The sequence below is a fragment of the Lates calcarifer genome, linkage group LG19, assembly GCF_001640805.2.
Source record: "Lates calcarifer isolate ASB-BC8 linkage group LG19, TLL_Latcal_v3, whole genome shotgun sequence".
In the NCBI taxonomy this organism is placed as follows: Eukaryota; Metazoa; Chordata; class Actinopteri; family Centropomidae; genus Lates; species Lates calcarifer.
Window position 1 is genome coordinate 16,760,110 of NC_066851.1, and position 23,537 is coordinate 16,783,646.

General features: G+C 42.1%; 1 protein-coding gene across 1 annotated transcript in view; it reads right to left on the minus strand.

Annotated features, from left to right (window-relative positions):
* nrd1a (nardilysin a (N-arginine dibasic convertase)) overlaps positions 1–1,596 on the minus strand; it is a 32,950-nt gene extending 31,354 nt beyond the window's left edge. Inside the window, exon 1 of the mRNA XM_018663535.2 lies at positions 1,369–1,596. Within this exon, the coding sequence (XP_018519051.1) occupies positions 1,369–1,429 (61 nt within the window). The 5' untranslated portion in view covers positions 1,430–1,596. The remainder of the gene's footprint in view (positions 1–1,368) is intronic.
* Positions 1,597–23,537: the final 21,941 nt, after the last annotated feature.

Genomic DNA, 23,537 nt, shown 5'->3' on the forward strand with positions numbered 1-23,537 from the left:
GCCTCTCGAGCACTTTGCCTTCACTGCACTTCAAACACATTCACACACTAAAACCACATGTCAGCTTAAGTAATTCAACATTTGTTATTAAGTATGTGGAAATTAATTTAACTGCATAACCAGCATAGCAAAGAGCAGAACATGTTGATTACCATTATGCCAGAGTTTGATTGAAATGAAAGGTGCCCATTCTCTTTCCATGAGTGTCATTTGTTAGTCACACTGCCTGATGGCATGCTCCAGTTGAGGTGTGAGCCTGGTATGAGTGACATCGTGAAAATTAATGTTTTTTGGTATTTGCATACAGAGGTGTTGATAAGGCAGTGAGACGTCTGGATGATGCCAGGAATTTGCTTTTTGTGGGGAAAAAAAGGGCTTATTATAAATACGAGTCATCAGAATGATGCATATGTATCATTGTCAGATTAAGCTTACAAAGATAATTCCCTCTGGAAATAATATATACAGCAAATATCTATAGTCAGTATTAGTGCTTATTCAGTAAGTTAAACATTGTGGAGTTTGATTAAGACAACAAGTCTACTTTCATGCTCTGCTGTATTAAGAATGTGAAGGTTCGTGCCATAATGCCTTCATATTCAGCTCCATTGTCTCTACATTTCAAAATAAGGCTAACAAAATCCAGAGCTCTGTTAATTTGACTATTAATCAATAATAAAGAGCCTCTCCTGACATTGGAAAAGTTTTCCTCTTAACCTCTCGTTACCCTTTGTTAGTGCCTCTAGGGCCAGCGGGCACTATAAGTCATTTAAACTAGATCTATTACTTATTTCAGCAGTGGGGAGTATATTGGATGACTAGCATGCAGGGAAAAGTCTCCGCTGATTTCTATTATTGAAAAAAAACTTTAAAAATTCAGAGCTTCTTAAATTTAACATGATGATCAGGCATGCCGAGGCAAGTGCAAGTAGTCATCAGTGTAAAATTGCACAATATCATTTGATACTTATCAGCTAATCAGCTGAGGAACTGGGAAGGTGCAGATTAAATCAAATTTCTGTTATGATATCTTTACATAAATATTCAGTGATGCAATTATCATGCTGTGGTGCAGGAGAGGTAAATTACCTGCAGAATACTCCAAAATAAATTGATTTAAAAATTCATGCTGTGATCTAATCAAGAGTCAAAAATTATGTTTTTGCACCAAGGTAAGACAAAGGCAAAAGAAGAAGTGACCTTATTTGTTTGATGTAATGTTATATTTCTTGTATCTTTACTGTGATATCACTAAATACTGAGATGCAGCTTCTTTTAACATAACCATATCTCATTCATCCTCCTATTCCCATAGTCTGTCTTCAGTTTCAATTCATGTAACACTGTCTTCTCCCTTATTGTAGGTACCTTTATTTTGAGTACAACGAGATCCGTGAGGTCGATCCTGGGACATTCGACTCCATGCCATCCCTCCAGCTGTTGTTCCTCAACGCCAACCTGCTTCGGAGCCTCCCCCTCGGTGTTTTCTCAGGAGTTAATTTGGCTCGACTCAATCTGCGAAACAACCACCTTCAGCAGCTCCCTATGGAGGGCGTGCTGGAGCACCTCACTGGATTGGTACAGGTTGGTGCAAACCTAAAAAAAGGAAAAAAACAGTACTGCTTTTACTGAATGATTGAGGTGGCTTCAGTGCAGATGGATGCTTGTTTAAAAAAAAAAAAGGACTGATCTGCTAACCCGTGCGCGTTAATGAGTCAGATACCTGGCAAGAGGCTTTTAGTAATTTAGGCCAAATAACATGCATTTTGTTGAGTGACAGTGGCAGGGTGAAAAATGGAGATTATCAAATTGGATCACCCCTGTTGATTTACTAAACGAAAATGAGCATAATTATGCAGAGTATATTTATTTCAAATGTCACTGCCAAGGCACATTATATTATCACAGCTTGATAAAATAAACAAAACAAGCTGAAATCTTGGATCAAGCCAAACCCACATTTAAAACTTCTGGCAGCCCCTGATCTCCTGGCCTCTGGCACAGCTGCAGTTTTCTCCATCATCTGCGTCGTCTGTTGTTTTGAGAGCTCTGCTATGGCTTGTGGGACTATGGTTGTGCCTCAGGTATTCTAATTGGAAAATTGCAATAGACTCAATTTGCATAAGTGGTCTTAATAAATCAGCAGCTAAACTGGAGAAAGCTGAACCCCTCAAGTTTTTTGAGCATGCTTGTAATTAAGGCACCTCTTAGTAAATAGACTGTAAAAACTACAGTATGTGTAAAATTCACTGTTTGTGTTTGGCCCTACCTGGCACATTTGACTGCAGCATTATGAGGCTGCTTGCTGTACACAATGCATCGATAAAGACCGAACCCAAGGTATTACTTTTTTTTCATCCTGCCTCCTCTCACTTCAGCAAATTTAGTGTACCAGGCTTTTCTTAGACAGCCAGAGTAGAATGAGGTAAGGTGGGTGTGGATTAGCTTGAATGTCATTGTGAATTTCCGTTTTACTTTGCTCCATGAAAAATTCCTGATCCTGGGTAGTGTGGGTGAGGCTGGCGGTTCAGAAGCTGCTTCTAAATGTTTGCTTAAGGGAAGGACGACAGTGGTTTATGCAGCTGGAGAAGCCATGTAGCAGTGTATTACGTTTTTGTGCTGTTATACGCCTCTGATGTCCAAGAGCATTAAAGCATTCATCAAATGGAAGTACACTGTGGGCCATATTCATAAAGCCCAGCGGTATCACCATTGTAGTGCTCAAAATCTGTGGCACAGTAATTGAATTCATTCATTTACCAGGGTTGTTATTACTCTGACAAAGCCACATTAGCGCTGCCCATGGACTGCAGAAAATAATGTGACAATAATATCACCTGTTGACTTACTGCTGGCCTGTTTGAAGCTTGGGAAGTGGGATTTCTGGGCGCTGGCGTGTGTTTTTGGAGCCAGAGTTTGCACAGTAAAATCAAAGGGTAACACAGATGGAAGCAGGGTGAAGCTCGCAGCTGCTGTACAAAAAGCGGTCCATTTTGATAATCATAAAACAGCAGCATGTATAGCTTAGAGTCACTGTCACCATCAAGGACTGGATTGTACAGTTACACCCACTTACATGCACTAATATTATTGGAAAAATAACTTCTTGATATCTCTTTTATCAAAAAATAATAATAATCATTGGTGACTCATTAAAGAGAAATTTAAAATTGCTATGGTGTCTGTTAGTTCTTAACAAGAAATTTATTAGCAACCTGAAAAAATACTATAAAATTCAGTGAGGTGAATCAGCATCTGAGTGGATGCCAGAAAAATGTACAGTTCAGGGATACATATGTCTTTCTCAGTAAATGCAAAAAAAATGTTGTACAGTTCAGGGATACATATGTCTTTCTTAGTAAATGCAAAAACAATGTTGTACAGTCGGGCAGCACTCATCATTGCCAACTGTGATGAAGAAACTGCCCACAGGAGCATTTCACCTTGAGTGATGTCAGATAGAAAAACAATGCACGCCCTGGAAAGATTGATGAAAACAATACAGTATTCACCAGGGACTGATTTGACAGTAAACCATTACATTAAACCCCAACATACCTGCGCCTGATTGTCAGTTTTTACTTTACTTCATCAACCTACGTGCGCTACATTTTGATTTAATCAATGATGATATTTCTTAGGGATGTTCACTACATGTACAAATAAATATTTCAAGGGATAGTTCAGAGTTAGAGTTAGAGTGTTATCTGTACACTGTATATGAAGCTAAAGTCAGCAGTTGGTTAGCTTAGCTTAGCTTAGCGTATGACTGGGAACAGAGAAACAGCTAGCTTGGCTCTGTCCAAAGGTAACAAAGTCCACCTACCAGCACCTCTACAGCTCATCAGTTAACATGGTATTTCTTCTTTGTGTAAAAAAAAGTCTAAAACAACATGATTTAGGGGTGGTGACTACAATGAATTAAGAAATTATTGTCGCAAACTTAGTCTTTAGCTTTTAGCAGTGGGCTGTTATTACCTTAGCTGCGATACACAAAAGGCAGTTAAAGCGACAGAAACAATCCTGATATGATAACTTTGTTGCAAGTAGTCGGCTTGGCTCCTGAGCTATTAAACTTGTAAGCTGTGTTTGTATAGTGCCCAGTTCTGTACTGAACCGAATAAAATAGTTTTGGACCAGTAACCTGTTACGACGGGGATGCGCTCGTTTAGCTTGTTAAAAATGAACAAATTACGTTGTCAGTGTCATGAATTCTTAACGAAATTGAACAAACCAGTCAACAACACTAACACTCAATACAACTCTTACTTCTGTTGGTCTGTCCACCCTGCTGAAAAAAAAAACAGCATACACCAGTTTAAGACGGCTGCTAGTTTTTTTCATCAGCCCCCCCCTTTTTTTTTTTTACATGTGGTCATTATATTCTTAACACAATATACTGTGAACTATAGATTTATGCAGTGAAAACGAGTGAGACTTTCTTGTAGTATACTCCAGTATTTCACTTGATAGTTCACAGCATAGCAAAAACAAGACCACCACAGGTGTTTTAAACATAAATATAGTATCTCAATAAAAACGTCTAAAAGTAGGCCTACTCAGCTTTTAGCTCTAGAGTGTGAACAGTCCTCTGGCAAACATACAAATGTTCTCCCTATTTTAGGACAGAAAATGGACTCTAGTCTTATTGACCGTCTGTCTCAGTATTTCTGATTCAGCATTAAATGCCATTAAAGCCAGTTTAACTGCTGCCACTGCACTGTAAGATTATGTTTTCTTGCAAAATAAAGGCAGGATTTTCTGTCTACTGAAAGAGCGGAGTAATTTAGTGTTAATAACCACTTTGGTTCAGTTAACTGTAGGGGTGGATGATATTACATGACATAATTAGTATTAGATTTATTATTACAGTATTATTTCAGAATCTGTTTGTTAGAATATTTACTGAAGTATTCATAATCACACAGGTGAAAATTGTCATCCAACGAGGTGAGCTGTTTGTAATAGAGTTTTTCCATTTCTACAAAGACAATATCTTTTAATTTTTACAAAGATATTTATTCCAAGTATTTAATGTCATGCTGTGACAGATTTTGGTCAATACAACATAGTAGCATTCATTCAAGCATGAAAAAAGGCCACAAAATTTGCATTTGAGACTATTGTCATTATACTGTCATATATGGAGGTAATGAGCTATAATATTGGATTATTTGCTCTATATATCAGCCCTGTATATCCATAGTAGTGAGTGTGATTCACAAAAATTACCAGACAGCTCAAAAAGATCCATTTCTGGTCGCATTTTCTTGTTCAGTATTGTATTCTTCTGCATGTAACATGGCAAACACACTCACCATGTCATGTCTACATACTTCCATAGCACAGAGTTTGGGGCACATATTGAACACAGAAAATCCAGATATCTAATACAGCCATGTTAAAAGTCAGTGTTTGTTTTCCTACGGAATAAAAGATCAAGGGCTTCTCTCCAGACTCGCCATGTTGCACTGATGTTCAGCAATCACACAGAGGCAGAGATGCCAATTTCTCCACTGACAGTAGCCTCAATGGACCAGAAACTCTTGCTCTTTGCTCTTTGCTATTACTACCACTCTCACTCCACCTACATGAAACACAAAGCGCTGTATAGAACAAGTTCATGGCCCTTCTCGAAGGGTTTGTTGAAGTCACTCCGGGAAATATGGAAAATCACAATCTGAGGTAGAAGCTGACAAGGCAGGGAAAGGGAGCGCAAGTGCAAAATGAAAGTAAATCACAACGCACACACACACAAAGAGAAATATCCTGGAATTCACTCAACATCACAAGCCGATGAAATGTAACAATGAAAGAGTATCCATGGGTGAATTTGCTTTGGCGCATTTCTCTGAGTTTGTATGTATAATATCCTGCATACACTGTAGCCATAACAACAGGTTTCCAATATACACATTTTTTTCAGAAAGGATAAATTTTGCACATGCTGCAGATTCTTCTTCAAATGCACTCCTTTCATTTTCGCTCTGTGTATTATTCAAAAGACAATGAAACACATTCATCAGTATGGAGAAGGGACTTGGCAAGCTGAAGCTCAGAAGAAGACTCCAGCAAAAATAAAACTCCAGAAAACCTGCTTATATTTCTGTGAACTTAATGGAACAATCCTAATGACTGACAGGATATTGCTGTTTGGACAAAGTGATCAGTTATAAGACACATGGCTCGCTGAGAACATCCTGAATTTCTCCCTTGATGTGATTTTTTTTTTTTTTTTAATAGCTCCCAAGTAAATTTTGGACAATTATTGCTTGATCTTTGATCTGTGTCATAATGATAAAAACCCACAAGAGAAAATGTACTCTTCTGTGGCAACAGCACGGCACTTTCCAACCAAAACTGAAGTCATTATTTAAGTCAGGCTGGATATATTTTCTGACAAAAGAGGCCTTTTTGTGTGTGTGTGTGTGTGTGTGTGTGTGTGTGTGTGTGTGTGTGTGTGTGTGTGTGTGTGTTTTTATGATTTTTTCTCTGAATATGCAGACTCAAATCAGTAAATGTTGCACTCTCAGATCTGTGACATTTAAATGATGGTGGAATGTGGAATGAGTTTACTAAAAGCCTCATTATTAAAAAAAAATAATAATAATATGATGGTTTCATGCACTTGCATTTCCACCACAGCTAGCACCTGTCGCACTAACCGTGGGTCTGTAATTTCCCTTCACAACACAGCTTTGATTGACAAGCTGACAGCAAATCACACACTAGGTGACCAGGCGTATAAATTGTAAACCATGTTGGACATGTTGGACAGATGCTTGCAAAAGAGAAGGGGATAGAGCCCCTGGGAGGTGCGTGAAAAGCAAACAATACCTGGGAATAAAATGCTTCATGAATTTCAACCAGATGTAAGATTGTAGCTGTGGAAGTTGTGAAACTGCAAAAACAAGCTGACATTTTGGTCATGCAGTGTTTATTTAAAATGTCAGTTTTTTAATGTTCATTCATGCTACATTAGAGTCCGGATGTGTCACAGTAAAACAGAAACTTGCAAAGCTGCACTTTTCAAGGAAACCTTTAATATAGAGGAAGTGTTCAAACTCAGTTAAAACTGAGCCTGAGTGTTGTTTCTACTCAGCCTCCAGTCGCAATTATGTCATTATCAAAGCCACACAAAAGCCCGCAGTGGGGCTAACTTCAATAAAGTGAAGGAACATCCTGTTGTTCAGTGTGAGGCATGGGGAAGTAGTCCATGGCTCCCACAGCGGCAATGCTGAATCATCTCGAAAAGCATCCATCTATTTCTGCAAGCCAGGGAGATGGTCTAACCAAATTAGCATGACAACATTTGTGCGAGCTCCTTGGAAGTGTGACAGAGAGCATATCGGCTTTCATTGCCAGTGTCATAGCTATAGATGCGGAATAGATCAGTCCCGCAGACAATGGGACGTGATGTAAGTGATTCCCTTTGTGCATAATCTGCTTTAGCCTTTTCAAAGTGTGGCAAAGTGAATATTTGAGTTTGTTTTAGGACGTGCAATCAATAGCTGGCGATGAGAAAATGGATTTACGCACATACCTATTGGATTATAGCACAAGGGAGAGTTGCATCACATCCCATCTATTGTTAAAAAACAAAGTGCTGTGATACTCTCACATCCTCGTTGCACAAAAAAACCTGCCAGTGAGTTTTGTGAATAACCACTTATGTAAACTCTGAGTGGTCTTTATTGTAAACTAAAGTAGCACATGTGTGAACAGCTTTTTAAGAGAGCACTTGTGGGTGGTACAAGTTGAATTGGTCACCGCTCAGATCGTGGTCTATTAATGAGAATATATCATGCCTGTGCAAAGCCATTCAGTAAATGTAAGCACTCCAGTGTTTTGATGACCCCATAATGACATTATTTACATTAATCAGTGCTGTCCAACCCCTGCATATTTCAAAAAAATCATTAAGAGACACTAGCCATCCCAGTGAGCTGTATTCTATTATGCAAATGCTAGAAAACTCATTTTCCATATAGTCTTGCTGGTGAGAGGCAAAGGTAGCAGAGAAAACATCATTTTTCTTGTTGTCATCTTATTAGAGTGCTAGCTACTGGCTTATTCTTCAGCACAACAGACATTTACCAAGTAACCAATATATCTCACAAGGATGTCAGCAAAATTATCTCATTTTTGTTTACATTCCACAAAGTGATTCATGAATTTGCATTGCATGGCAGACCAGTAATTAGTAGCGTACTATTACACAATGACAACGCGCTGTGGTGTTATGTGTTTCTCCAGGTGGACCTGCAGCAGAACCCATGGGAGTGCAACTGTGAAGCAGCTCCACTGAAGCGTTGGCTGGAGGGGCTCAGTGCGGTGGTGGTGGTGGGAGAGGTGGTCTGCCATTCCCCGGAAAAGACCAAAGGCGTGGACCTGCGCTCCCTCTCCATGGAGCTGCTCTGCCCCGAGCTGGAGCCCCAGGAGGACCAAGAGCAGGAGGAGCAGACAGCCACCTCCACAGCTGCAGACAGAGGTGTATCGGTTGGCTACCCCGGCTCAGGGCTGGGGCCCCTGATCCCTCCCGGGAAGGATTCAATCCCTCTGTCGGTGTTAGTGCTCAGCCTGCTGGTGTTGTTTGTCTCGGCATTCTTCGCCGCGGCGGCACTAATCGCCTACGCCCTGAGGAGGAGGGACAAGCTGCCGTTCCGTCGCCAGGGAGAGGTAGACTTGGCCGGCATCCAGATGGAGTGTGGAATCTTCACAGAGCAGACGCACCACCACCACCACCACCATCACCACGGCCTCCCTGAGACGCCACCTCTGCCTCCGCCGGAGCACAACCATGTCTACGACACCATCTTGCCCCCAGAGGCTACGTCGAAAGGTCCTGACCCCACCGCAGCCTCGCACATGTGTAGCAACCCCATCTACAAGGAGGAGCAGGACACGGCGGTGAAACAGCGACCACGGCAGCAGCAGCAGCAGCAGCAGCAGACAACGTTCGCCGCTTCCAAAGAGAGCGAGGGAGGATACTGCTCTGCAGCAGAGAAGGAGAGGGAGTGGACTCTGGAGGTGTCCTCGTCGCCCATCAACACCGTCACGGGAGCAATGGGGCCACTTGCCGGCCTCCATGGGAATGGCATCCTGTGCCCCACGGTGATCGACAGCCAGGGCCCCACCCCTAAAGTGGAACTGGTGGACTGCCTCTTCAGACTCCCCACCCCGGAGTTCAGAGACCTGCCAGACAGGTACGCGAGGCCACCACCCCGCTACCCCCACCCCCAAGACTCGAAACAGGACACCAGATCCGACCAAACGCTCGTGGTCACCACCGCCAGTTCCACAGCGGGCGGCGGTAACGGCAGCCAGAGCGAGCAGGGAGCGGGAGAGCAGAGAGCCAGACTGAGGACCACACCAGACTACATGGAGGTGCTGGACCGCTCTTACCAGTTCTAACACTCCTCCTCCTCCTCTTCCTCCTCCTCCTCCTCCTCCTCCTCCTCCTCCTTTTGCTGCCCCTCTCCTCTTGTCTCCTCATCATCTCCCTCTCTGGTGATGAATCATCCAGTAACAATGACTCCTGTACAGAGGCTGGCGTGGCTTTGAGAGGAGCCTGTGGGGGAGCGGGACTACACTACACACTATGTTTATTCCTGGATAACGAGCTGAGGTCAGTTTTTGTATTTTCCCCACTACTGGCATATAGGTTTGGCAAGGATTAGCTGATCCCAGATCTCTGCCTGGAGGCAAAAACTTCAGCTGCAGCTACTACTGTATTTTTTCCTCCATTACACCTCACAATCGTACAAGAACCGAGGCTGTGTTTTTTCTACTCAGCACCACAAATGAGAGGGAGACAGCATGGTAGTTGTGGTGGTGGCGCAGCAGCGGTGGTGGTAGTGGTGGTGGTGGGCGTTAATGTTCATATTATCACTCTCAAAAGACCGTGCGTGGAGGTGAAGCACACCAGCTCTTTGCAACATCAAACACAGATTCATAAACTGTGACGGCTGCAAGGTGTGGAGCGAGCTGGGCGGACACGTTAAAGATGGAGAGACCAACAGAGACAAAGCGAGAGGGAGAGAAAATGACCGAAAACAGCCAAGTGCCTTAGCAATGAACAGCCAGCAGTGTGGTCAATGCTTATTTTTCTATGAATACAGATCTATTTATCTAAACAAAGAGGTTTGACTACCAACGGACGGGACGCTGATGGACGACTGAGACTAAAACCAATCAAAGCCGCCGAATAATTGCATTCCCTGGATGAGCCAAAAATAATAATATACCCAGTCAATATTGGAGTCATTTGTATGCAGTTCAGTTCATTTTCATCTCATCCAGTTAACTTAATTTACTTATCCAGTTGAATTTTTTACAGGGCTAGATGGAGTGACTTATCCACAAATACAAGTTCATTGCTATGTGAAATTCTGATAAAGAAAAAAAGCTTCTGGTTTTATGGAGGGAAGGATAGAGAATTGATTATTTTTCAAATGTGAGGCAAAACAAAGGAAGGCCGACGTACAGAAGGACACTGTGTCAATGGATGCATTTTGGATTTCTTAATCCGCTAGACTTAATGGGGGCCATGAGGACCTCTGCTCCACGTTTTCTTTCATCGGACAAAGGCACCGAGGTTATTGTATTGATTTTTAAGTATTTCTCAGAGGAAAATTCAATGGCAAAAAAAAAAAAAAAAAAAATGGACAAAAACCAGGACGTGAAGGCTTTTCTTTTTTTTCTTTTTTTGTCAACAAAAAAGACAGACACTTCTATCAACTATCAATTATTATCTTTTACGGAGGTACCTTTTTATGCTTTCATCTCCTACCAATAGTAGAGGCAGTTGTGAATATATTTATTCTTAGTTTTTGCGTGTTGAAGCTCTCCTGTAAGGGATCATGTTATATTAATGTATAGGATGATTCTGCATCTGGTTCAGCCTTCTTACCGCCGACCCACGAAATACAATAAAGGGTGCTACATAAAAACCTTTGCAATGGCAGCTGCTGTGTGACACACACACACACACACACACATACATACACATATGCCCTGACCCTCCCTCCCTCTATAAATGCACACTCACTCTTCTCTCACTCTGTTTCCTTAATGGTGCATGAAAAGAAACAGCTCGAGGTACGCTAAGCCGGTACGCTCGTCCACGCTGCATGTTGGAGAGATCAGATGAGAGTTGAGCAAAGCTGAGCACCTGCAGGGTTCCTCACACACTTAAGGGTGGAGATAGAAGCTAATAGTGTGAAATCTACCACATTAATGGTATAAAATCAATACAATCTATTTGTGAAATGAGGACATGTAACGCTGGTGGCCCCCGGGGGCCAAGGTCATGAATTGCTACATCTCCTCCCAGCTCTGTCTCTTTCCTAATGATTTTCTCCATCTTTCCTCTCTCCTCTGCTTTTATCTCTCCATCTGATTTTGTTCCCTCTCTTCCCTCCTCTCCGTATTCCTCCTCTGTTCCCTCTCACCTTTTCACTTTTGTTCTTTCCTCTCTCTGCCTTTATATTTCCCCTTCCCTCTCATTGCTCCGGCTGTCAGCTCAGCATCACAGGACGGACACGGGGAGCTGCTGTTCTATATGCTGCTCAACACACAGGTAGCTCGCACTGAAGTGTGTCTACGTGTGTTTGTGCGTGCGTGCGTGTGTTTCTCTTTCTATCTGCTGTGCTCTTTCCATCCGTCGGTGATGAGTGCAGTTCTTCAGACGCCTCCTCACTCTCAGTGTTCAGAACTCTGTTGCACAGATAATCCCCCTGTGGGTGCATTTGTGTGTGCACACACGCAACTCTGTGTGTGTGTGTGTGTGTGTGTGTATTCAGAGGGGTGTGCCTTTGTTTGTAGGTGTGCATGTGTGTTTAAGAAAGTGTGTGAAGCCGGGGTGTTTGTGGAGCTAGCCGGGTGTGTGTTTGTTGTGCGTGACGGAGGAGAGTGAGCGCGGCGCCACAGCCTCAGTCCAGCCTTAATCCTCTAAGCTGTGTAGTTTCACTCATGCCACATCAGCCCCATTGTGTCTACAGACAAAGAAGCCCAGTTAAAACTAAATGCCAGTTAAAGCAACAAACGACTAATTATAGCATCATTCTCTCCGTCCTGTTCTCTCTCTGTCTCACTTTTGAACGCTCCCTTCTCACGTCCTCGCCCGAGTGCCTGATTTTTGCAACACTTTCTGCTCTGGACTCACTCCAGCTGTGTATAGAAATGTGTGTGTGTGTGTGTCTTACTGTGTGTGTGTGTGTGTGTGTATGTATTTTGCACTTGTGTTTCCCCTGTATGCACGAGTATGCGTCCGCTGTATGTGTGTTTGACTATCTGACAGCTTTGCCATGGTTCATGTGTTTGGGTCCTGTCAGAGCTGTCCTGTCACTGTGTGAAAAAAATCATTCATTTCCCAGAGTCGAGGATGAAAGAGTCTTTAGACTTCAAACGCCTGTGGGCCTCTGTGGCTTAGATTGCCTCTCGCTCTTCCTCCACTGCCGTGTCATTTATTCCTTTAGAAAAAAAAACAGTGCGGCTGTGGCATCGGTTAAGTAGAGATGGCAGAGACATGGCGAGGAGCTGGACAATTAGCCTGATTAAAACACTGTCATTTTGCATAATAGATTTAGCCTGAGCTGCGATAGGCAGATCCTTTCTGAGCGAGCTTGTGTTTGTGCGTGCGTGTGCCTGTTGGGGTGTGCGTGTGTGTGTGTGTGTGTGTGTGTGTGTGTGTGTGAAGGCATGAAACCATATTCTTCTCTGCATAAACATGCGGGGTATTAAAAATGCACAGTTGGGCATGGTTTGATGTCAGTGAAAAGAGATCTATTTAAAAGTCATGGTGCATAGCTGCAGAAGCTTTGGTGTTTGGGCATGACAAATAGTTGTGGTTGAGCTGGTCATCGCTCACAGACACACACACACACACACAAACATTCACATCATTGTATCAGTGCTGCAAAATGTGTGTACACTTCCCTACACACAAATACAAAATGCACAAGTAAACAAAAGTCCATTTAAATGTGTACACAAAACTGTACATACAAAGCGCACATACAAACACACAGTGTCTGCTGCAGTGGCCGTGATGTTGTTTGGTTGCTCTGCATTGCAGTAATCGGCTCCACTCTTCTCCTCTGCTCTCACCCACAGACAATCACTGGCTCTCAATGGACAACATCAGCAAGGGAAATACCTACAAGAGAGCGAGAGACATAGAGACAGAGAACGAGAGAGAGAGAGAAGGAGACGCAGGGAGGGGAGGGTAAGGAGGATGCTGGAAGGAAGCTGATGATGAGAAGGTAGGGAGGGAAAGAGGGGACTAAAGAGGACAGAAGGAGATTTGAGGGAGGATGGGAGGAGATGAAAAGAAGAGGAGAAAGATCAGCGAGCGGGTGTTTCCAGGCTTAAGGCTTCTGGAGGACTTGTTAATTTGAGCGCGGAGCGGAGAGTTACAGTAGGCAGTCAGACAGAAAGGAGGAGGAAAAAAAAGTACTTACAGTAGACGTGTGAAAGAGACACAGATACTGTATTTGCCATTGTGAATCCACGCATTTTCTAGGCCGCCTTTGCTTTTGTGTCTGCTCTCCTCCGGCACACGACGCCACCCACATGATCTCTGTAAAGACTTGGAGCTCAATTACGCAGTCTGCCAAACAGTTACGGTCAAAAGATGAAGATTCCCGTGCCTCCACGGTGTAACGTGACAATACTTATTTACTGTGTTGTGAAGCAAAATGCCGGATTACTCGGCGTGTTGGCTAGGTGTTATTATAGTAAGCTGATATGTGTCTGTTACTGTGTCATTCTGCTGTACCGGTAAGCTGGCATGGAGACACTAAGATGGCAGGGACCGGGCCCAGCTGACGTTGAAAACATCACACAAGCTTTACAGCCCTTATGCAGCAGTTTTCAAAGTACGTGTTTGTGTGGTTTTATATCTTATGTGAGTTTGAAGGTTTTTGTGCGAAAGATCAGAAACAGACAGAATAAGGAGAATATGTATGAGAGGATGGAAGAACCTGGGATTTTTTTTTCTTCTGATTTTCACAGAAAAAAAAAACTCTTTGAAAGAAGTAGATCACTTTGGATAGATTTCCACTTGCATTTTAAGTCCCCACACATCTGAAAGGTGTTGAGTTTCCTGCTGCAAGAAGACACTGTACACCTCAGGTTTCTTGCGGCAGTCAGAAAATGCCTCCACTAATGGAAAGTGAAAAGAAATTTGAGGGGAGATGTAGATGACCTGCTGATCATGCATCCCTGAAAGTAATAAAAAAAAACAGTAAGTAGTAAAACAACACAGAATTATGCGAGAAATAGTGTTTTGAAATCAGATTTCACTCAGATATTGGCTTTATTGATTTTCTCAAATCCAATTTTCCACTTTTTTAATATTCACTGTGTACCGATTATTCGCTGGATTGAGAGCTACAACAAAAACCACAAAGCCCCGGGATCAGTGTCTCTCTCAAACAGCAATAAGACAGTGTTGATCGCTCCATAAATTCTGATTTGCGAACGTGTCTCCCTGCTGCTTCGACTTGTTTCCTCCCCTGTCAGGAGCGAGCCAGGAGCAGAGGATTAGAGCCTACCTCAGCACTGGAATGCCTGGTGGCTGCTACTGCACAGCTCCCATCACCTCCTAAATACCCCAGCTGGTGGTTTTAGTATTGAGAGGCAGTGGGCCACACAACTGTCGACTTTGCACTTCATTTATGATAAACTTAAGTCGGCCTTAATCTCCGCCCGTCGCCGTGTGTTGAACCAGTGTTTGGAACAACATGTTTATCTGGCGGGGAAGGCGAGTGGAGTGGGAGCCAGGGGAAGGCACCCGTTCACAGAGATAACCCAGAATATCTTCTCTCCCCTCCAAGTGCCGCTCTGAAACTGGGAGTGTGATTGTGTTTATGTGTCTGGCTGCAGGGGCGTAACAGTGATTTATGGGTGCTGTGCACAGAGGGGAATTCTGGGCCCTCGCTTTACTTTTTCATCACCGGAGTTATTGCATCAAACATCTAAATTCACCCAGCCATGACACAAAGTTCACAGAAAGATGATCACTCACAGAAAAAATCTTGATGTAGCGATACCCTGATAGCACTACCGTTAAGATTATACAGGTGGTGTAAACATATGAGTACTAAATAATTCAGTAACCCTGCAATGAACAAACATAAAACATACAAACTTGGGTGAAGCTTAAAATGTTTTTGTCAAAAGGGGTGCCTTAAATTTCAACATGAACTCAAACCACCTTGGATCAATTAGGTGAACGCCAAACCTTCCTGGGTCCAAAGCATTTTTTTAGGGTATTTTTCCTGCACTTTAATAGCACACAGTAGAAAGACAGAGAGGAAATATAGATAGAAAGAGAGGGAGATAAAATTTAAGATTTGGGATTAACATCAATAATTTAATGTGATGACAGTCATACAAACACTAGCTAGACTGGTGACAGACTAAGAATGCATTCTGTGCAACAATGCAGTATTGATATGGACTAGTCTAGTGCTTCTTAATCAACCTATAAATCATAATCCAGTAACAAGCGAATTGACTGCAAATATTGACATCAACAAGAGTTATGTGGCTTGCACCAAGCGTCTTTAAAGCTGCACAGATCAATATTTTTATATCAACAATGAATCAAATTACTGTGTGTACAGTGCAAGGGCAGGTTGACAGAATCATCACACGACTATTAAGATCCACTCGGCATGTAGCATGTTTAGTGTTTTTCAGCTTTAGCTTTATGGCCTGCAGCTTTAATGTTAGCAACTAGTTGGTGAACATATGAAGTGTTTAGTAGAGATCAGCACAGAGCAATTTATAGACTGAATATTGGAGTTTAATTTATTCGGTGACCAGAAGCACTTCAAATGAATGCTAATGTTGCTTTGTGTCTGCTGGATTTTTAAATACAGAAAAGGCCTTGTCTACACTGTTGCGCTGCCCCCAAGTGGCCAAAAAACCCAATTAATAACTGCTTTAATCCTTAGAAGCACACCATAAAACTATCAGAACAAGAAACTGGCAATCAGTTGTTGAGTTAGCCTTGACTTGATGAGAATATGATGAAAAATGCAAGGTTACAAACCAATTATCCAAGTCTTCATCAAACAGATAAATTCAGAAGGAACAGAGTATTCAGAACATGTTCTCCCTTATCTGTTTTACTCCAGAGGAGAGGGTGTGTTTGTGTGATGAAGCGAAACAGGAACAAAATCATCAGTATGCTTGCACACACTGTATCGTTGCAGTTTAAATATAGTTTTATAGCCATAATTAATGGTAGCATCATGTTTAGTAGCATTATTTATAAGTTACACCCGTATGCGACCTGAACCTGCAGTATGTAGTTAATTTATTTCAATGGTAATTTCTGAAGCAATGGTTCGTGATGTTGTTGCATGAAATTATACAGGTGTTACTGCACCCATTCTTTGTACTTTCAACAGTTAGTCTTCGAAATCTGTGTAGGTTAAAAGAAAAAATCGCCTGAGTTTACTCCTGGTGGCTCTACTTTGTCTCACATAACACGACACTCCCTGTGCCGTGCATTTTATTTGTTTGCGGTTTTGATGATTTCCACCTATCCCTGTTTCAAAAACCAAAGCAGTGTAAAATCTTCAAAAATACACACTTGGGGATGACAAAAGGCATCTTAGTTTAGACAGTTTAGGAGCCATGGCTCATCACAGGGAGCCGCTGTTTATGTGAATGCAAGCGCGAGGAAAGCTTTTTTTTATTTTTTTATTTTATTTTATTTTTTTTTACTGAATGAGAGCCGGTTTGTTGCATGCACGCGCCAGTTCTCCAGCCGTGGAATGAATCAGATCTGCTCTCAAGACTGCGTACCTCTTTCCAACGGGGGACTCGTAAAAGAAAGCCCTACATGAAATCCATTATGCTTAATTCCCGAAATCCATAATACCCACAGAGGTCTTAATCTCCATCCCATTCTTATATAAATTAGCTTCCTCTTCTCTGGCAGGCAGGGCTTTCTGAGTCGACACCAAATGCCCAGACCTCTGCTCTGCGCTGGGTTGGGTGGATTCACAGCAACTAAAAGAAACAGCCATGATCTTTTCCTTGGCTGCTGTTAAAAGGAATAGTTAGACAGTTGGGGAAATGAATTCATTGGCTTTCTGGTGAAGAGTCAGACGAGAAAGTTGATACTACTCTCGTATCGGTTCATTAAATATGAGGCTACAGACAGCAGCTGCTTAGTTTATTGTAGCACAAAGACTGGAAATGGGGCCCTGCTCTGTCTAATATTAACAGAACAGGCCTACCAGCACCTCTAAAGCTCACTAATTAACATGTTGCATCCTGTTTGTCTGGTCTGTACAAAAACACAAGTGTAAAAATGACAGTTCACCTGTTTTATGGGTCATTGTGTGCCAGACTCTTTCTTGGCCAGGCACACTAACTTCCCAGAGTTTTTTGTCTCACTGCTCAGAGCCAAGAAAAAGTCTAGCACATCACCCCCATAAAACTTTTTTGTTTTTCTTTCATATTTTGCATGGTTTCTGTACGGATTAGACCAGGGGTTTTCAAAGTCTGAAAAACTGCATCCAAAATGATGCAACTATTCAATACAATTTCAGCCCCATGTTTTTTTTCAGTCTGTATTTGTTTACATTTTGGCACTCCAGCCCCATTAAAAGTACGCCAAAATTGCTGTTAGCACTTCCTGTTTTCAGTGTATCCGTGGACACACAGACAGCTATCACTTTGATTGCTTTGATTCTGAAGAGAACTTTGGAAACGTGATGCGATTCTCAATCAAGTTCTGTGTTAGAGGGAACGTCTTTTTTATGATTTCCCAACAGATTTTCGGCTATTTATCTGTGATTGACGTCAGAGATATTACCTTCATGTAAGTGTAGGTCTCGAATCTGTCATGCCTGTGTCTTCAGATTGCAATTTGACTTATGACTCTGAGAGGCTGTGCTATTCTCAACACAAATGGTGGCAATCAGGCTCTAAGAAGGGTTTTAAAGTACCTTAACTGCCTCTGTAAGCTCTGTGTCAAAGGCATTGCGGCAGCTTCAAACTGCTTGTTGATAACAGGGTCATTTCGGTGGGCCAGACTACAAAGACTTACTTCCTGTTGTTTTTAGAAAACCAGCATGCACCTGTTTCTTTCAGCTCCTGAGGTATTTTTGCCTCACTTTCTCTTAATCTCTCGATTTTTATACCATGTACTGATATGAGAGGGGTATCAATGTTATACCCCAAAATGTCATACTTTTGCTTTAATTGCAGGGGGACAGCAACATCCCCAGGGGCCTTTGTCCACCAGGAAATCAGAATGAACTTTAGTTGTTTTGAGGGCACGCACGGGGAGGAGGCAAAAACGACGCTTTATGTCAGGCTCAGATGTTTTTTTGGCCTCCAGTTTCTCTTTTTGTTTGGGGCATCTGTCAGAGGCTGTTTTCTCGAAAGTGGTTATGGGACGTGGATGAGTGAAGCGCTCCAGTGTGTCTGTGTGTGTGTGATGGTGGATAACCGGGGGCGATGCACCGCAGTTTCGAACCAGGAAATAAAAACAACATTCCAAAGAGAATAATGCAGCAGGAGGAGGAACCTACTTCTACCGAGGTCCCCTGGCGTTGCTCACTGTGCGTTTGTGTGTCTATGTGCAGTATACCAGCGTTTGTGCATCTCTATGTGTGCTGGTTATGTACACATGCTTGTCCTCCAGCGCTAGAATGAATCACACATACACACACACACACAGAGTCACATAATTAGTGCTGGGTCCCCTCAGCGGCATATTCCAAAGATTCTTCTCCACATTTCCAAAGAACACAATGTTTTGCTTCTCTCTTGCGCGACATTAATCAGGGGGAAAGACTTTTACTGTTTTTCAGCACATTTTTTTAACCCCCCCCTTTCCTGCCTCTTTACTTATTCTCCCTCACTCTATTACCCCTCCCTCTCCTCTTAATCGCTCCTACTTTCAAACACCTCCCTCTGTAATTACCCCCCCACACACACACACCTCCCCCTCTTTTTATTATTTCTGCCTCCCTCGCCGTCCTTCCCCCTTCGTTACTTCTTATTTAATCTCACTTCGTTTTTACTATCCCCTCACCACCCTCCTCACTCCATCCCTTCCCCTCTTCTTCTCTCTCTCTCTCCTCTGTCTGTCTCTGTTAAATGGGAGCAGTGACCCCATTACGAAGCGTTGGTGTTGCGGAGCCGAGGAGGAAGAGGAGGAGAGGGAAGGAGGAGCAGGAGGAGGAGAGGATGGGAGGATGGATTGCGTTCCGTGCGTTTGAATGGGATGATTAATGAGCGTCGCTCCAGAGGTGTTATCCCTGCTCCGGACCAGCAGGGACACCACTGGGTCACCTCTGGTCACGCACATACACACACACACACATCTGATACACTCCAACACAGTGCACACAAAAAGCTAGCACACTCTGCAAACACACTATAAAGCACACACACACACACACACACCTCACACACCGTCACTGCTGACATTATCATTACCAATGGTGGGACAATGGGATCGGGGCCACAATAGCAAACACAACCCAGAAGCTGGGAGTGTTCACAGTTCATGAGCCGAGTGCTACGCAACTCACTGCTTCTGCTGCTGCTGTTGCTTGGGCAGATTTCCTCCTCAGGCTACTAACTCTTTTCTGGTGATTCACTTGCAAATAAGTGATTGATTCAGTGTGATGACTTGATTTAATCTTGAATCTGAATATTGAGATGTTGATATCGAACACTCTCCTTGTCAGTTTCTTAATGATCGAGCATAGTGCTGCAACAAACGATTATTTTCAGCCATTGTACATTTAGTACAGTCATTGTTTATTCTAGTGGATGTTAAATGTTTTCTGTCATGCCTCCCTTTGGAAGCTGAATAAAATCCATGTCCCTCAACTCACTGTAGTGGGTTACAATTTATCAACTATTTATATTGTGGAAATTGGCAGTGTTAGGTGTTAAGTTATAACCCATGATTTTCATGGAATCACATCATTTTATTTATGGTTGGCTTTTTTCTGCAATAGCCTTTCAGTGTATTTACAGTCAGTAATTAGCTTTCTGTCGTTGATAGTGTTTGATATTGATAGTGGTGGAGTCTGCCATTCCTGGTCTGGATTCAGATTGCCTATCTAAGCTCAAGGGATTCCCAGGAAAACAAGGAAGCTTGTAATCCAGTGCAATTTTATCTCATCAATAACAACCTCAGTGTTTGCAGTTTGCCTTCTTTACACTATCTGATCTATATTAAGGTGATGCTAATCTAAATCAAACATCCTACTGCTGCTGCTTCACTTTAAAACTTTCGATTAGTGAAACACAACTTGTCTTTTATTGTGAAGCAGCCCTAGGAAATGCATTGAGTTTAGCTTGCTTTTCTTTGGCTGCACTGTAAACAGGTAATACTTGTATTTCTGTAAACGTAGCTGCTCAAGGACTGTCTGCCGTGGTATTAAACTGCACTTGCTTGTACTTGGCATTTCCGAATCAACTCTCATACTGTCTGTCCCCCCTCTGTTACGCTGACAGTGAACCCTTGAGCAAAATAGGCTTCGTCTTTGCCTGATGAGCCACGTGTTTGTCTCATCTTACCCATCAAAAATCTGTCCATGTTGTGCTTTACATGATGTTTTGCTGTCTGAATGACACTTAATAGTCCCAATACTGATTGCTTTGCTAGTGTGCAACAGATTCATCCAACTTAAGCTCCACACCACGTTTTTCTGTCTAGTCATGTCTCACAGGTTTAGTCTGTAAAAGGATGAAAAATAGTATCACAATTTTCCAGAGCCCAAGGTGATGTCCTCATATTGCTTATTTTATCCAACAAATTGACAGAAACCCTAGAATATTCTATTTACAATGATAAGAAGCAGAGAAAAGAAGCTGACAGCAGCAAACGTGTGTCATTTTTGCACAATGAATGACTTAAATAATTGTTTGTCAAAATTGTTGGGGATTTAAATTCTTTTGATTGACTAACTGATTTATTGACTAATTGTTTCAGCACTGCAGAGCACTTAAGGATGTGATAGATGAGTCTTGATTACAGTGTTGTTTTGATGAGACGAGAAGAATTAGAGTGTCGCCGCAGGTCTTTTTGGAAGGTGTAAAACCTCTGTTTGAAAATGCTTTCTGGAGTCTGCTGTGTTTGCCCTCATTTTTATTTTCCTCTTTCATTCCGTCACTCCACGGGATATTCTTCTTCTGCCGCTCCCCCACTGTTTCTGCCTCTATAGAAACAGCTCTTGTATACTCCAGCCACATGTGGACAGTTGATGGCAAAATGAATTTCTCTCATTCTCACAATGATGAGAGACGATAGGAGACCAAGGCACTGCTGATGTTGACTGCAGCGGTTGAAGATGCTGCAGTAAATCATTTCAAAATATATTAAGCCATCCAGATCCCGACCAAATGCTGCGTTTCTCAAGCTCGACAAAACTTCTCATGACAGTGAATTTGCAATTATAAGTGAGATTACCCTGGAACTTCGCAAGAGGTTAGAAGGCTGCAGATACCCAATTGTTGAATCGAATAAATACGCAGCAAACTACCCGAAAAACTGCACAGCTGAGCAGACTCAGCAGAGCAGAATGTGCTGCTCTGTTCAACTTATTCCAACCCAGAAGGGCTTTTTAAATGTTGCAATGTAAATGCAGCATTAGCACGTCCACAGCTCTGCATGTCGACCGAGTCTGTGCCTTCTGTTATTCTAATGGGGGGAGGCTGGTTATAAAACAGCACACACATACACACATTCACGGCATCCAGTTTCACCAGTTGTCACATGAGAGGTAAGGTAAGTTCAGAAGCTTCTTTTGCTCTGCTTCCAAGATCTCACAGTTTTACCTGTTAAACCTGTATTTCTCTCCACTCGATTATTGCTTTATTACACCTGACTGCCTCCGAGCTTTCTTTCTCTTTCTCTCATAGAAACACTGAACCGTGCACTTTCTCCTTCTCCCTCTTTCCATCTGCCTCACTCTATTTACTTCACTCTCTTTTAAGGCGTACATTTAAAGTCGTTCTCTTACTCTCTTTTCGCTCAAGATCAAACAGTGTATCAAAAAAACTGGATTGGACACTGAGCACCTGTTTACACTTGATCTTAGGGGTGAGCTTAGTCCATCCTCTCTGGACCAGGCTTTCATTTTCTTTAACTGACCGTGATAATCCACTTAGCAGCACAACTTCTGGTTCGCTCAGTGCTTGGCTCAGTTTCCAGAAAGCATCTTTGCATTTAATATCATCTCTCGCTCCACTGTTTGTACATTTTTATGCATAGAAATGATGGCTCATGGCAGTACGCATTTTGAAAGCCCTGAGTGAGTCAAAGAAATTGTGTGACATTTTGCTTCAAGCAACATTTTCATTTCACAATGTCCTCTGTTTTGGAAAGAATTTATAAATGGTTGACCCTCCCGACATTTGCTGTCGCCGTAATGTGCTAATGTCTTCGTAGGTATTCGCTGTGTCATTCAAACAGACAGTTACTTCTCCTGAGGAATCACATAGTACATGAGAGAATGTAGCCCAGTTTTCTTGGTTTGGTTAATGTACAGTATGTGTACAAAGTAGAGATCCAAGGCAAGTTTTCATAATGGTCCAGACTTAATAACAATGTCACAGGTTAAAATTCCCTGCAGGAAAATGTATCATGTTAATAATTAATTAGGGTGTATAGGAAGCACAATTATAACATCTTGAAATGAAACAAAAACACATTAAACAACCTTAATATTTTAACACTGTGGGAAAAGTCTTCTGCATTGTACAGTAATATAATTACAGGTCAAGCACAGGCAATGTAGAAAAATAAAAACTAATGAGCTCTTTCACTTGCAAAACTTAGGTTTCTAAGTTTTTTTGTTAGTCCAGATTTCAGTGTTTGGTGTGCAACAAGCCCCTTCTTTACTATAAAAACATATTCAATTCTATTATCTTTTTATTTCATTAAATTTTATTCTTTCACTGCAATCAAAAACTACAGTTTCTAAGTTGTGACTAATGTCTTTACTAATGTTTCAATTATTTACCAATACCTTATAGATCAGTTATAGCACATTATAAAGAACAGTTTTGCGGTTGTTTAAAAAATCAGGTTACTTTTAAAAAAAAAAACCTGAGTATTACTTTTGTACGAAACCCTTAATTGATGACTCATGAAAACTTTGAGATATAGTATCAGCATGGCTCCAGGGAAATGTTGGTTAGTCTTGCAGCCCGTTCACCACTTTGGTGCAGACAGAAATATCTCAACTGTTGGATGGATTGCCATGAAACTTATCACTCATGGTTCCCCTGACTATAAATCTTAATTGACTTTGGTGATCCTTTAGCTTTTTCCTCCAGTGCCACCAGACAGTTGACATTTTTGGTCCATAGTGAAATAGCTCAATAAATATTGGATGGGTTGCCATGAAATTTGGTGCACACCCCACACAGAGGAAATTATAATGACTGTGGCAATCCCATAACTTTTCCAGTTGGTCCACTACTTTAGTTTATGACCAAATACCTATCTGTAAAGCATCAGTAAATGATTTATTAACAGT